The sequence below is a fragment of the Ictalurus furcatus genome, chromosome 28 (genome assembly GCF_023375685.1).
Source record: "Ictalurus furcatus strain D&B chromosome 28, Billie_1.0, whole genome shotgun sequence".
Taxonomy (NCBI): domain Eukaryota; kingdom Metazoa; phylum Chordata; class Actinopteri; order Siluriformes; family Ictaluridae; genus Ictalurus; species Ictalurus furcatus.
In genome coordinates this window covers 2,590,434-2,605,254 of record NC_071282.1, presented here as the reverse complement: position 1 = coordinate 2,605,254, position 14,821 = coordinate 2,590,434, and the positions used below count along the sequence as shown (strand labels likewise).

Below are 14,821 nucleotides of genomic sequence, written 5' to 3'. Positions count from 1 at the left end.
CGAAGCAAACACCAAGGTCCACTCTGACCAAGAATATGTACTGTACGACCATCTAACATACTAATTCTGATACATTATTGTCTCAAATAGTACTCACCTTGTTGCAGGCTGTTTGAATCATAAAGCGATGGATGAAGGCTTCTCTCTCCTTATGTGTTATTAGGTATGTTATTGGGTTTTCTAAAGAAATAAAAACATGTAAATTGATTTATGTAACAATAGAAATGTACATATTAAAAGCTGTGTGAAAAAAGTGCCTTACTCATCATATGAATGTCAGTGTTGTAATGGTGCAGGTCATCCACTGAGATACTTTGCTGTTCCGTGCTGCATCGCACAAAAAAAAAAAACACAATTCTATTGTTTATATACAGCGACTGATCACTGATTTATATCACACTTTTGCTTCAGTAATCACTCTGTGAGTCTGTGTGGTAAAACATTTTATAATCTCTTTATTTTTTCACACCACCTTAAAGCATCTTAGCACAAATCTTTAAATAATAAGTAATAGAGTAATCATTCGTGACATTAATGAGGATTTCTAATAACTCAAATCACAAAAATACAATAGAATGAAAAATAAAACAGTAACATTAATACAGTAAAATACATGATTTAAAATAAATAAATAAATAAATAAATAAATAAATAAATAAATACAGTATAGGGAGCAGTACATAGAGAAATCCCACAGAATAAAAGACTACAATAACATTGATCCAGTAAAAGACATTTTGTAAAAAGACATATTCATAACAGTACATACACAGAGAAAAGCCACATCACACATTGAATTAAATCACCAGTATCATTATCCAACTACACAGAAGTGAACTGTGGTGATGAATTATTTACTCATTTTAACAGCAGCAACTATTAGTTATTTCAACATTTAATTCAAATTTAATTCATAATGTAATAGTTGTGTGAGGTGGGACTCGAACAGAGGTCGTCTTGTTGTCAGCATCAACAGACTTTTACATCAAAAATACAAAACACAAAAAAAATATAAATCACGTTTCTCTTTATTTCTCCTTTCTTTCGTAGTCGTAGGTTTCAGGTGGTGCAGGAGGCAAAAATAAAAATAAAACGTAGAAAAAGGCAATACCCAACTGCTCCGATAAAATAATATAGAAGAACTTCTCTCAGTCTTAAAGAAATAATAAATAACCGCTGGACGACTCGTAATACACAACTATGACAAGGTAAAGCTGACTTCACTTAGATCGTCCACAAGGGGGCAGCATGTGCACATGTACAGAGCAGAACAACAGCCGTGGAGGAAAGTTAAAGAAACAGCTTTACCTCAAAGAGCGGACAGTGGAGACTCATTCTGTACATGTTAAATGGGGAAAAAATCATTTAAATGTTAATGTCAAATATCTGGATATAGATGGATGACTAGATAGATACATAAATAATTAAATGATGAGAGATAAATAGATAGATAGATGATACAAATATATATATAAAAAAAGACTGACAGACAGCATAATGATGAAGAAAAAGACATGAATCCTAAATTTATAAATGTGATACCAGGGTCCAATATGTAGCTAGCTGAGAATCTGGACTTAGAATTAAGTAGTTTCTTAAGGTATTAACTTTGGTTAACCCTGGGGAAATATTTATTATTATTATTATTATTATTATTATTATTGTTGTTGTTGTTGTTGTTGTTGTTGTTGTTGTACAGGACATACATGTATAATAATAAGCTAATAATGCTGAGCACAGGGGGCGGGGTTATCAGAGGTGAAGGGGCGGAGCTCTCTCTCAGTTCTCTGTAATGAAGGTGAAAGTGAAAGTAGTCATTACACTTCCGGCTGTAACAGACTAAAACAGGAGGAATATATTTGTGCGTGTAGACAGGGGGGAGATTTTACACACGGTGTTTAAACTGTAATGAGGTCAAAATACTGAATATGAGCCGCTCTGAAATGTGGACACACTTCAGCTAAAGCAGCAGATTTGTTTATATCTGAGGAACCGAAAAGGTAAGCGGAGTTAGCATCATGCTAACGTACATGTTAGTCACCAACGACTCAGTAACCTGTTAAACTGATCCTCCAGAATACACTGTGGAATTGTGCTTTCTAACCATGTATTAGTGTGAGGTAAGTTGTGTAAAAGGATGACTCTCTCTTCCTGTGTGTGTTTAGGATTTTATTAGTTTGAACCTACAGAAAGAGATAAAGATGGCGGCTGCACACAGTAAGTTACATTTCCAGAAATATATGTGTTAATATTATTTATTTTGGAGTAAATTAATTGTGTGTGTGTGTGTGTGTGTTTTCCTACACAGATGAGTTTAAACTCATCGGTCCCAGGGGTACAGAGGAGTATAAATGCTCTGCTGTCACTCCCTCGTGTCGTCTGTCTCCTGAAATCAGTGCTGTTAACATGGAGATCCGGTGGTTTAAGGAGACACGCTGTGTTTGTGTCTATAAGAATGGACATGTGACAGAGGGGAGAGGTTACGAGGGCAGAGTGAGTCTGTTCACTCAGGAGATGGAGAGAGGAAACGTCTCCTTACAGCTGAGAGACTGTAGAGGGTCAGATGAAGGACATTACCTGTGTCAGGTCACTGATGGAGACAGAACAGAGGAGATTACAGTAGAGATGAGAGGTAAGTGTTCCTGATCTCCACACTGCATAAACTCAACATCATCATCTGTGCTTCTCATCTCAGTACATGAAACACACAGTCAGTATTCAGTATGAGGTTCAGTATACAGGGTGCTAATGTGGAGTGAAGTTCATTTTAGTTGAATAAACAGTACGTCTGTTTTTCACTCTGCTACACACCTGCACAAGGGCCTAAACGCAGCAGCTTGTACAAATATGAATTAAATCGTGATTCATCATTTCATTAAGTTTGTTTATCTACTAATCAGAGATGGGCTCGATATCAGTTTAAACTGAAACAATCAGAGACATTTCTCCATCAGAGAGGAAATTATCTGTTGTTATGTTTGATAAAAATATTAAAATTGTAGCTGAACATCTTTGTACTGAAAGCACAGAGTGAAGATTGTTTAGCAGCGATTCTGACTGTAAACCATAAGTGTTTCTCTCTGTATTTTATCTAACATTACATTTCTCTCTGTTGTTTTACATGACACCTTCAGTACTGGTAAGTAAATAACTCGACTTCACACTAATGGTAGCGGCTGATATTTTATAAACTTATCACATATATTACATTTGAATCCAGGGATGAAATAGAAAGAGAAAAAGCATTTTCAGACACCACTGCCAGACTCCATCAGAATCTTATTCAAAATCATACAGCAATAAAATCACCAAATTTCCCAGGATTCCTCTGGATTAAACACGGGTCTTTTGTGCGAATATCCAAGAACCATTTCACCTTTTTGGGTTATTTTCATAAGGTGTGACTCCTAAATATTGAACTGTAGATTTAAAATACACAGGGGGAAGTGCACATATACTGACATACTATATATTGGTAAATACATGCGTTTATCAGAAAATAGTATTTTCCAATAAATCACAAGATATTTCTGTTCCTTAAGGGGAACTAGCGGTATATTAGCACAATGCTACATTCTGCAGATTTACTGTGTGTGATGACTGATTGTTGTCTAGTTTTCCTCTTTTTTATTAAGACACACATCAGCTGTGTTTTAACCAGAGTAACAGTTACTTTCACATTTTCACATGGAACAATTCACATTTGACTTCATGCATAAAATCTTCACACTGTATTATTTACTTTCACAGGGGGCAGGATCAGGTGAGTATAAACACTTTTCTGTGATGGTGATGTGTTGATGCTGCATGATGACAGATGATGTGGCCACACAGTAAGACGGTAACTAAACATACATACATCCTTCTCTTTTGTTTGCACGTTATTCCGGTTGTCTTTTAGTGTTTCATGATTAAACGTGTTGCAGATCACGCCATATATTTCATAATGACAGACACAGATTTGGGTTCGGTTTCACTGTTTTATGTCCAATTTGTATTTTCATGTCACATTTGACTACCTGCAAGTTTTTACAAAATATGGGAACGCCGTGTAACCTCTCAAGTGGAAGTTAGTTAGAGATAGTTAAGGGATAGTTAAGCAGCTCCTCAGGCTGGAGTTTTGCTGCTTTGTCCCATCTGGGCATGCTCAGAACAGCTGTAGACCACTCTGCTGGAGTGTGGCTGCATGCACCAGAGCAGTCAACCTACGAGAGAGGAGACCAAATTCACTAAAGAATATAAATTCACTAAGACTCTATGACAGTCAGTTTTCAGGCATTTTTCTTGGGTAATGGTAAAAGGAAGTTGGTGGACAGCGTGAGGATATTCATGTTTGAGCTTGTGTACCTGGCTCTGCCTGATCCAGTTCTGTTCTAAAAGGTTGCCCTGTTCCTCACACAGCACCAGAGCTTCCTTGAAGAGGTCCTGCGCTAGTGTTTCCCTTCCAGTCAGCTGGTGCAGGTAAGCATTCAGGTGCAACACACGCGGGGCGAAGATGTGACTTTTTCCAAAACGTTGTGTGAAGTCTGTAAAGAGCTGTGTGAGAAAATACAGCATGTTACATCATGAATATAGCAGTTGGGGAAATGTTTATGTTTATGTAGTGTGGTAGCTATAACGTGAAAAATTACACTTATACACAGTAGTTCTTTATCACATATGGACCAAGTTTGGAAAAAACTCTCCATACAGGTTCACATTAAAAGTGTATTATCTGTTTTTGCTTCAGTTCTGCTCATTTAAAAAAATCTGAATTAAAGCTTTTAAAAAAAACCTTTTGTGATTTTTTAAGGGTAATCCTTCTTTGATGGTTCCAATCAGTCAGTTCTTTCCTGAAGAGTAGGATACTGCACTCCAGGAGAATGACCCCACCACTCATGGCCTCAATGGAGGTTGGAATCCGAGTGTACACTTTATACGCATTATCAAAGAAGACTGCAAACATCTCCCAGTTTTCCAGCCGTGCATACCTGAACACACACACACACACATACACACACACTTACAGAAACAGTATTTTGGTCTTACGCCAATCCTGAATGCTCTTAAATGACTGAGAGTCACATATAGTAAAGTTAGTCTATGTGACCGAGAGCAACTTCTCACCACAGAGCCACTGCAGAGTAAAGATGCAGCATCAGACTCTTATCAGCTTCTAGGTTAGCATCTGACCGAGATTCTTCCACAAAAGCCAAACACTCCTCGAATGGTCTGAATACAAATCCTGAACCGAACAAGGACAAAACTGTTCATGTTGGACCATTTTTCAGATCATTATTTTCAGGTCGGTTTAATGTTTATCCATAAACATAACTAACAGCTAAAAGTAGATTTGACCATGGACAGGGATGGGCAGTACTTTTGATACATGGGTCTGAAATATGTATTTAAATTACAAAACAGTATTTCTAAAATTCGTACTTGAAGATTGTAGAATGGAAAAATACTGATCTAATTTTTCTATTACAAAATGTAATATATAGATTTTATTTTGCTCCATTACGTATTTTTGCCCATCGCGGTTCACGTGTAACAGAAGTAATAATCATGGATCTTCCCATGACTGACAGATGCATACCAGCATACAGCAAGAAGTTCATGCAGGCAGCATAAAACCAGCCCTTATCTATACTGCTTGACATTTCTCTGCTCAGAGTCTGGATCTGCTGCACACTCTTGCTGTATCTGTACACATTGAGACATACACACACAGTCACATGTTCTGCATCATCAGGTATAATTGTTTCAAGCAATAACTGAAGCAACACCAACCCATACCCACCTGTCAGTGAGGAGCAGAGGCAGATGTAATGCAGCTGTGGTCCTCATGTCCAAACCGGGTCTGTTCTGGACTTCACCCAGCTGCTGAGCTCGAATAGCTGTCGAACGCATACCACCACAAACTTAGTCTTGTTCTTTCATATGCACATTAGGAAACTCAGCCTTTAAGAAGGACACGCCTACTTACTGCACTCGATGGACTGCTCCAGGTCCCCTGTGCACATTTTAACGACGGCAAGGGTTCGAGTCAAGTGGCTGATCAGCCTCCGTCCCTCAGGGTGGTCTGACAGGCCGGCACAAGTCCTGCACAGGAAGGCTTCGAGACGCTTGCACTCGCTCTTCTCGCCTATAAACTGACTGTACTGGAGATAGTCGATGGCGGAGTAGAGGATCTGCAGATACACAATCACACGACTTGTTATTCTTGTCCGTGTCATGGGCATCACAATCTAGTCATGAATGTCCACAGGACTTTAACAAACCTGAAGGAAAGCACAAATCTTGAAAAGATCATGGCTGTCTGGGATCTGTGTTTAAAAATCTAGGTTCATACATTAAAAGGTATAATAAGGGACTGAAGTTAACTAAAAGCAAATATTACAAAAAACATGTCCTCCATTAAATATGATTGGTCCCACTTTTAATAAGACTCTTTCTCTACTCTAATTCACCTTTCTCTGATTTCCTTTTCTGTGATAAATCTGAGGAATCATAATTAAAATCAGACTCATGTCCGCATGTCTTAATTCTGTTGAACTTGGGGCGGCTGTGGCTCTGGTGGTTGAGAGGGTTGTCCACTAATCGTAGGGTTGGTGGTTCGATTCCTGGCCCACATGACTCCACATGCCGAAGTATCCTTGGGCAAGACACTGAACCCCAAGTTGCTCCCGATGGCAAGTTAGCGCCTTGCATGGCAGCTCTACTACCATTGGTGTGTGTGTGTGTGTGTGTGTGAATGGGTGAATGAGACACAGTGTAAAGCGCTTTGGATAAAAGCGCTATATAAGTGCGCTATTTTTACGATTTAACTTTGACACTGACCTTGAACGGATCGGTGCTCTGGATGGCAAGATTGATTTCCATGGTGATGGCCAGCGATGCACTCCTGAGCCGGCCACGCATGCAATCGATTTTCCACAGGAAAGACAGACAATTGATGCATTCCTGCAGACGGTCTAGCTTTCTTTTCCTACACACACAATCATCTTATAAAGCTTCCACAAAAGTCAAACACTCCTCGAATGGTCTGAATACAAATCCAAGTACAAGTCTTCCTTTCTTGTGCAATGATAACATGAATAGACTCATACTCTGGGATCTGGAACTGTTTGGACCGGTAATGGAGTTTCTTCAGCTTCTCGTATATGAGCTTAAAGGATTGTGCAACAGAACTGCGAGGCAGTTTGCAGTTCAGGATCTTCAAGGCGTTCTTAAAACTCTCCTCTGCCTCTAGAATTTTCCCTGCTTTAAACAGAATCTGGGAGAAATTAAGACATAATGAAGACCTGTTTGTCTTTGCCAAGTTATATTTGCACTTTGGATTAGCCTTTGAGTCTTGGATACCCGAGTCTTTACATACCTCTCCTGTGAGCCGATGCATAAATGCTGGCTGAAATTCACCGATTTGCGCGTTTTCAGGATAGGCTGACGGAAATGCAGGCTTCCCTTCTTTTAAATTTTCCAGAATGGACTTGGTCTCAGTCAAATACTCCAACGCCTGCAACAAGACGCACTTTCTCACAGTCGTGTGTAATGATCACAACTGGGTCAGTTATACAGGTAAATAAGCAGTTAGACTACACACATACCCCATCATCATTCTGAAGATATACACAGGCAGCTGCACTCTCCAGCAGGTAGTGAAATGTCCTGGGCACGTCTCCTGCAAGCCTCCAGTGTCTCATTCTAGGGATGAGTACTGTCTCCATTAGCTGAGCACACTCGCAGCTGCCTGCAGTCGTCCTATCACGCGCTTCCGTCAGTACTGACTTCACCTTGGCCAGGAAGTTCTCTGTATCATTACTGCATACATACACATAAGCAGTGTTACTCCCTGTATATGGTGAGGTTACATTACAGCAATGCATCGATCAGATTTATCAGCATCTGTACATAAGCTCTGAATCACGATCACATCTCTATAATAAATGTTTTGTCTATATGAATGCAATCACTGTATCCTCACCCATTTCCTTCAGTTGGGCACGCCTGATTTCGAGAGTGAATGCCTACATAGAAAAACACTTATTTTACAATTTCTACACTCTTTTCTCAGAGTATTTGTAAACATAAGCAGACCTCCATAGAGTTCTTGAATGTGTGTGTCTACAGTATATTTGCATGTTTAGAACGGCACTAAGCCACTACTACTAACGCAGCTACTAACGGTACTGAATAAGAATTAACTTGTTCACAATAGGAAAATTGGCTTGCTGATAAAATTGGCTGATGTGGCTGATACGGTTCAACAAAATGGTCGGTATTGGTGAAAATCTTTAAATATTCTACAGGAAACCACATTAATAAATGAGATGCTATTTTGAACAACTTCATTAAATCACTTGTTCATTCTGAAATAATGAAATCATTATTATGTTTATATAATGGAAGTTATGAGTTTGAGAAACTGATGGAGAATCTTTCTTGTTAAACTATTGACGTCTGTTTCAATTCTGACCATAGAATGTGATATTGGCCAACACTGTAAACAATCTGAAGGTTTAAGCCTTTGATAAATGTTCGTATGGGTTAGGCCCTGGAATGGAAGTCAAGATTTCAATCTCTGACCTTGGCTACGAAAGACCTCATAATGCTGTATTGCCTTGTAGATCTCCTGGAGTTGCTCGTTATTGTCATCTGTGGCTACTTCCTCTCCGAACAGGAAACTCCTGGCGCCGCACTTGCTGCAGCGGTAGGCCTTTTCCTCCAGGAACTGGGCCCAGTACTTGTGGATCAAACGGAATCGCCAGTCACACTTTTTTACATCCATATATACTATCTCCATTACATCCTTGTTGCAGAAACTCATCTGCCGACACGTCCACACAGGATCCATTGAGAACCAAATGTACTCTGAGAGAGAAACAGTTTAAGTGTCAGCACTGTTCAGTATTACACAAGAGTTACATTTAGGGTTATTAAGTGATTACAGTACAATCACAAGGATTTCGTGCTGCTGATCAGGATTAACGACAATTCTTTATTTGATCAAAATTGTGCCATGCTTTGGAAACATAAATGTTATCCAGTGCTGTCAAAAATGATCTTTTGTTTGATCTTTGATCAAACATACATTTTTATAATCCATGTTTTCATAAGAATGAGTCAATGAAGTATGTTGAGAGAACTAGAGTTTTAAAATACCTTTATTATTACCAGTAAAACATCAGTTTAATAGCACAAAAAAAAACCATACTTTTCATCCTGTTGCATCGGCAAAATACAGAATATTGTCTTCAACCTTTCACAATCTCTCTTCAAACGTCAATATGCTTTCAAATTAAAAAAAAAAAAGATTCCCCATTATGGAACAAAAGTCGTTTGATCACATTGACTCAATTACAGTCATTTCCAACATTGATTTTCTGTTTCCTACTTAAATTTTTGCCTGACCCAATAGAAAGTTTATCAAACGGCCCTTCATTTGTTTCTATTGCAATATTTAAAGTCAAAAATGAAAACAAGCATGGTAAACATTTCATTAAAAGCCTCAGTCTTTCACAAGACTTTGATCACAAAACAAAACACATTTATCTTGTACAGAATGATCTAAAACAGATAAAAATCATTAACGGCCATAACACCAGGCAAAATGCTACACTGCAGACCTCCAACAAACTTGTATTTCATGAGCACGCTCCATTGGTGTAAAATTTGAAGTTCCACATACATGAATCCTCCAAGGAGTGTTAAAATGTATCAGACTTTCTTTCTTTAACTCCTTTACACATATTTAATACAATGATTAGCCTCCGATTGATGTTGAAGTCCAGTCAATTAAATCACTTGAAACTGCTAATGGACAATTAACTTCTACATCCGGCAAATCTGGAGAGATATTTAGACCTGGAAAAGTATCCTCGGAATCTAGGCTGAAGTGTGCTTTTAAGCAGTTGTGTAAAAGACTCATTTCATCTTCAATTAAAAAAGTTCAGCATATTTCCAATAAGTGTCCAACTGTCCCTATAGACTGAATGCCTAGTCTCTGGGTTAATATTAGACTATTATCCAATGTCCACCCAGCCATGTCAACGAGATCCTGTATTGTGATTACGTGTGCATTTATTCATTTTTGTCCAATCCATGTTTCACAAGATAAATCCAAACACGCTCTGTTGATCAGAGGCTCCCTCAAGAAACAGTACACAATCTGTAGACTTTGAGACTTTAACCACACTCTAGGCTCTTTGAACGTAAAGTATGCGTTTGAGACTCAGCCCACGGCTTCAAGGAGTCGTCTATTAGCACGTACAGCATGACAAATAATTAACCGCACTTAAAGCGTTCATAAAAAAATTAATAAAAACATGCAAAATTGTACACGGTAAAATAACGAAGATGAACTGTATGTTGATACGTGAAATTCTGGAGGGACTTCAGACGGCGTGGCGCTGTGACGTAATGACGTGGGCTGTTAATCTAATTATGCTCTAAAACATGTAAAACAGGAGTATTCTAAAAGCCACTCATGTAAACACCTTAATCACATTATTATCTTACTCAGAGTAAGGTCAATAATTAGATTATTCCTGTCCATGTAAACGTAGTCACTGATTTTTTTTCTTCCATTTCCCATCTATTAAATTTCCTCTTAGTTGCTGGCATTTTAAAAACTGCCTCATCCCCCCTGAAAAGGGGAAAAGAGCACGCCTGCATCATCTACATCTATACCAACATCATCCTGTTTTCCCACATCTTTTTCCTTCCATTTCATTCAACACATCCTTCTTGGTTCCTTTCTTCTCCTTCCTGCACTTACCTCAACACGATTAGTCACCGTTTCCCCTTCATCAACTTTTTCTTCACTATTTTTCGACTGTTAGCTTCCTGTATCTTTCTGTCAGCATTATAACCTTGAGGTTGTGTTTCTTTATCAGGACAAGAATGCATCAAATCCCCTTCTTTACCACACGAAACATTTTACTTTCAGAAGTCTAAACTAAAAAAACACGTAATCGAAATGATCAACCTTAAACTTGAGAGTGATCAGGTGTATTTGTTTCCTAAACAAAACCACGCGTTTCAGCAATGGAGACTTGCAACCTAAAGCTATCTGGCTATATCCCTCCTTACAAATCTTCAATAATTTTGGCCAATCCAAGAAAAAGACAGAAAATAATAACAAGCAATTAAAGTTGAGAAAGAAAGAAAAAAAACACAGCCACCCATGATCTCTTACCTTTGCAGCTGTTCTCGCAGTAACAGGTCTTGGTTGATGAGACGTTCCTGGGCTCTGAAGCACACTTGAAGACGCCCGCTCTAAACAGTGATCTCAGGTGGATTATGAGCTCCGGTTCATTCATACAAGGCAGCGTGATCTTCAGCAGCTCAAAGTTGAAGTTGTTATCGTTGAAGTGTCCAATAACAGAGGCACATTTCACCACCTCCCACTCTTCATCCAGCATTGTCTGCTTGTTAGCGAAAGCTAGACAAGATATAACAAGTGCGTTGCTGAGGTAAGACTTGTTTAGATAAAAGGAATGTGCTTCATTGATGAAAGTTAAACACTCACCCAATCGCCTGCTGTCCATCTCACTAGATGACAATCCAGGTTCAAGAACAAACCTGTAATACAGTTCCAGTTCCTCAGATTATTGTCTAATAATCCACTTTTGTATCGGTTGTCACTCATTGTGTTCAGATGATTTCAATCATATATATAAAAAAAATACAAACAGCACAAAAAAATAAAAATAAAATAGAACTGAACGCATTTACATCTGATTGACATCGCCACAATAATACACTTACACAGACCACTTTAGAGGAATAAAGGTTGAAAGAGGCAGCAAGGAGTAGTGTTGGGTTGGCTCATCACATGACACAATCCCTGGGTTATTCCTCGACAGCAATGCAGCCTCATGCACTTTCTCTCCATACACTGTCACAGAGAGAAGCAGTATTAAAATAGAGGCAGTTAATAAAATATCAATGTTTAGAGAACACTGAAGTAACGCTGTGTAGGAAAACACTCCTTACCTCTGCAACATTCTCTCAAAGGGCTCTGCTCAAACTTGTACTTGACTCTTCCTGTAGCTACGCCTATAGCGATACTCCTATAGGACACAAACAGGACTAGTCGAAATGCTCCAAGTGTGTAAAATGATAATGAGGAGTTTGTTTGGAACACTCCATGCTGTGACTTACGAAACACTGTCGATTTGTTGGTGGCATGTCTCATGTATCCGGAAGGCAGCCTGCACCGCTTGAGCAGTCTTATCCTGTCTCTTATCCCCAGGTAAGCCAATGGCACACACAAACATACAGCCCTGAAATCACACGACAGATCCAGAGAAATGACTGCATGTGATGTTCCCATTCAGCTTTACAGTGGTAAAAATGGCAGGTGTGAGTTTTCTCTGAAGGCTGATCAAACTTGACCTTATTATTACTAGGTAAGAATCTCGTCATGAAAATAAAACTCTAATTGTGGTTGTGATTGTATGTTAATTTATACTTTAAACTCTAACACTATCAACTGTTTACCCAGCTAAATGTCTGTTACCGACTCAAGATTTAATAATAATAATAATAATAATAATAATAATATTAAAGTCACCAAGACCTGGAAAACATACCTCTTCAAAAAAGAAGACATTGCAGATTTTCCCACGGCACCTGAACATCTGCTCTGCAATAGTTTCGCTGACTTCTTGACGACCGAATCTCAGATCCGTCTGAGTCAGCACGAATTGCAGATACACGAACATGATGGTGGTAGGCCATATCTCTGGCAGGCCAGGATTGGGGGCTTCCCGTTGCTGATTTGCTTGTATCTAATGGAAGAAAAATAAATAACTCTGTCCCATTCTCCATGTACACTTCTGGCGTTAATGCAGTCGGAATACGAAGCAAACACCAAGGTCCACTCTGACCAAGAATATGTACTGTACGACCATCTAACATACCAATTCTGATACATTATTGTCTCAAATAGTACTCACCTTGTTATGGGCTGTTTGAATCATAAAGTGACAGATGAAGGCTTCTCTCTCCTTATGTGTTATTAGGTATGTTATTGGGTTTTCTAAAGAAATAAAACATGTAAATTGATTTATGTAACAATAGAAATGTACGTATTAAAAGCTGTGTGAAAAAAGTGCCTTACTCGTCATATGAATGTCAGTGTTGTAATGGTGCAGGTCATCCACTGAGATACTTTGCTGTTCCGTGCTGCATCGCACCTGATGTATCAACATTTATATCATTAACATTAACTTAACCTTTTTTTGAACTGAAGGGAAAGGGAACTGAAGGGAAAGGGAATTCAGAAAAGTCTGCTAGATGAGGTTTAAGACCAACCTTGACAGCTTCTTTATTTTCAATATTTTTGACAGTAAGGTTTTGTCTGTCGCACTGTCGCCATGCTTCAGGGCACAGAATGGTGTCGCCATTCTGCATCCGCGCCTGAATCGATCGTATCTCTTCCACAGCCGGGCCAATGACAGCACAAAATTTATCTCCTATTGTAATTTTGGTGAACTCCCCAGCTGATAATGCTACCACAAACAAGAAAAACATGTAAAGATTCTATCAAATATAAAGACACTAAATTATGCATGTAGAACTAAATAAGCACCTATTTTGATAGGTAGATCATCGTCAGGTACTTTACTTCGGAGTTTTTCCACTTTCAGAGTTGTGAAAGCACATTGGAGAACATGAGATATGGTGTCACTCATCTGCACGTTCTCCTCCACCCACTCAGCCAGAATGGTGTCGCCTGCAAGCAAGATTATGTAACATTGATGTACTGACGTGCTCAAATATGTTTTGTAACATAACGTTCCAGAGTAAAATAAAGGTACCTGTGTGATGCACTACGTAACCGCCTGCAGCATGGATACCTGTAGTGTAGTTCAAACAGACATTACAGTCTGCTCAGTTCAAAATGTACTGAGAAATTAGTGCAGGGCAAAAATTCATAACTTACATGCAGCTAGTTCTGCAGACCTGTGGTTGCATCGCAATGGCCAGCGTTCTGTAAAAGAAAAATGACAAGAATAAGAAAACAAGAGTACTCCAGCAAAATACATTTAGTGCAAAAAACACAGAGTCTAAAACTAATTTGTCTAAAATGGTGGTATTTTCCTGTTAACTAAATAATAGGATAATCTACCATCCACTGCACTTACTGAAATTAGCACCTGTTATTGGCCATTTTTCGGTGCTAAATATCAAATTACTATTTATATTCAAATTGTAATATTGTCCATTGTTCATGTAGTCAAGTTATGTACTATAGTAAGAAGATATTTACACATAAAACAAGCATTTGTTTTTACCAAGTAACCATTTGGACAGCCAGGTTGGCCAGCTCACTGACCTTTTCTACTCAAGTACAGCAAAACACCAGTCTTGACTTCTGCAGCACGAATTCCCTCTGATGATAAAACCCTGTACAACTCAGATTGACTCGTTCCTGATTGTGAAATATGAATAATGTCGAAATTCATGTGTAAATTTTCGTTTCGTCCAAACTCACGGTTAATGCAACCAGTAACTGTAGAATAACAAACTGTTTCCAAGACAACAAGCAGCTCATTTCTGAACACGTACACATTCTATATTCCACGTCTCGTTGTGACGTCACAGACCAGAGGCGCGTCCGGCTTTCTTAAAGCCCCGTTTTATTCACAGCTCCAGTATTTGCCTTCAATCGCCTCTAGATGGCGCCTTGAAGCGCACTGATAGTTTACTGGAGGAACGAATGAACGTAATATGAATGTAAAAGTTCATGAAGGAATTAAATGCTTATTAACTGTTAACACAAACTCCCTCTCTGTTTAATATATTTTTGTATTTGTATATATGTTTAATT

General features: G+C 38.6%; 2 protein-coding genes across 2 annotated transcripts; one reads left to right on the top strand and one right to left on the bottom strand.

The window, feature by feature from the left end:
- The first annotated feature begins 1,754 nt into the window (after positions 1-1,754).
- On the top strand, positions 1,755-3,223 carry LOC128603243 (butyrophilin-like protein 1). Its single transcript, XM_053617553.1, has 4 exons — positions 1,755-2,000; positions 2,166-2,217; positions 2,309-2,632; positions 3,135-3,223. The coding sequence occupies exons 2-4, from the start codon at positions 2,202-2,204 to the stop codon at positions 3,149-3,151; spliced, it is 357 nt and encodes a 118-aa protein (XP_053473528.1). The 5' UTR covers positions 1,755-2,000; positions 2,166-2,201; the 3' UTR covers positions 3,152-3,223.
- On the bottom strand, positions 3,171-14,536 carry LOC128603198 (adenylate cyclase type 10). The gene is made up of 26 exons (XM_053617463.1): positions 14,327-14,536; positions 13,934-13,981; positions 13,809-13,847; positions 13,616-13,723; positions 13,303-13,499; positions 13,109-13,184; positions 12,945-13,027; positions 12,579-12,776; positions 12,148-12,269; positions 11,980-12,056; positions 11,752-11,881; positions 11,513-11,565; positions 11,180-11,425; positions 8,569-8,853; positions 7,967-8,009; positions 7,590-7,803; positions 7,361-7,498; positions 7,092-7,258; positions 6,823-6,970; positions 5,969-6,173; positions 5,783-5,879; positions 5,579-5,685; positions 5,107-5,224; positions 4,775-4,970; positions 4,348-4,536; positions 3,171-4,205 (listed from the first exon to the last, which is right to left on the bottom strand). The coding sequence occupies exons 1-26, from the start codon at positions 14,454-14,456 to the stop codon at positions 4,071-4,073; spliced, it is 3,549 nt and encodes a 1,182-aa protein (XP_053473438.1). The 5' UTR covers positions 14,457-14,536; the 3' UTR covers positions 3,171-4,070.
- Between the last annotated feature and the right edge of the window lie 285 nt (positions 14,537-14,821).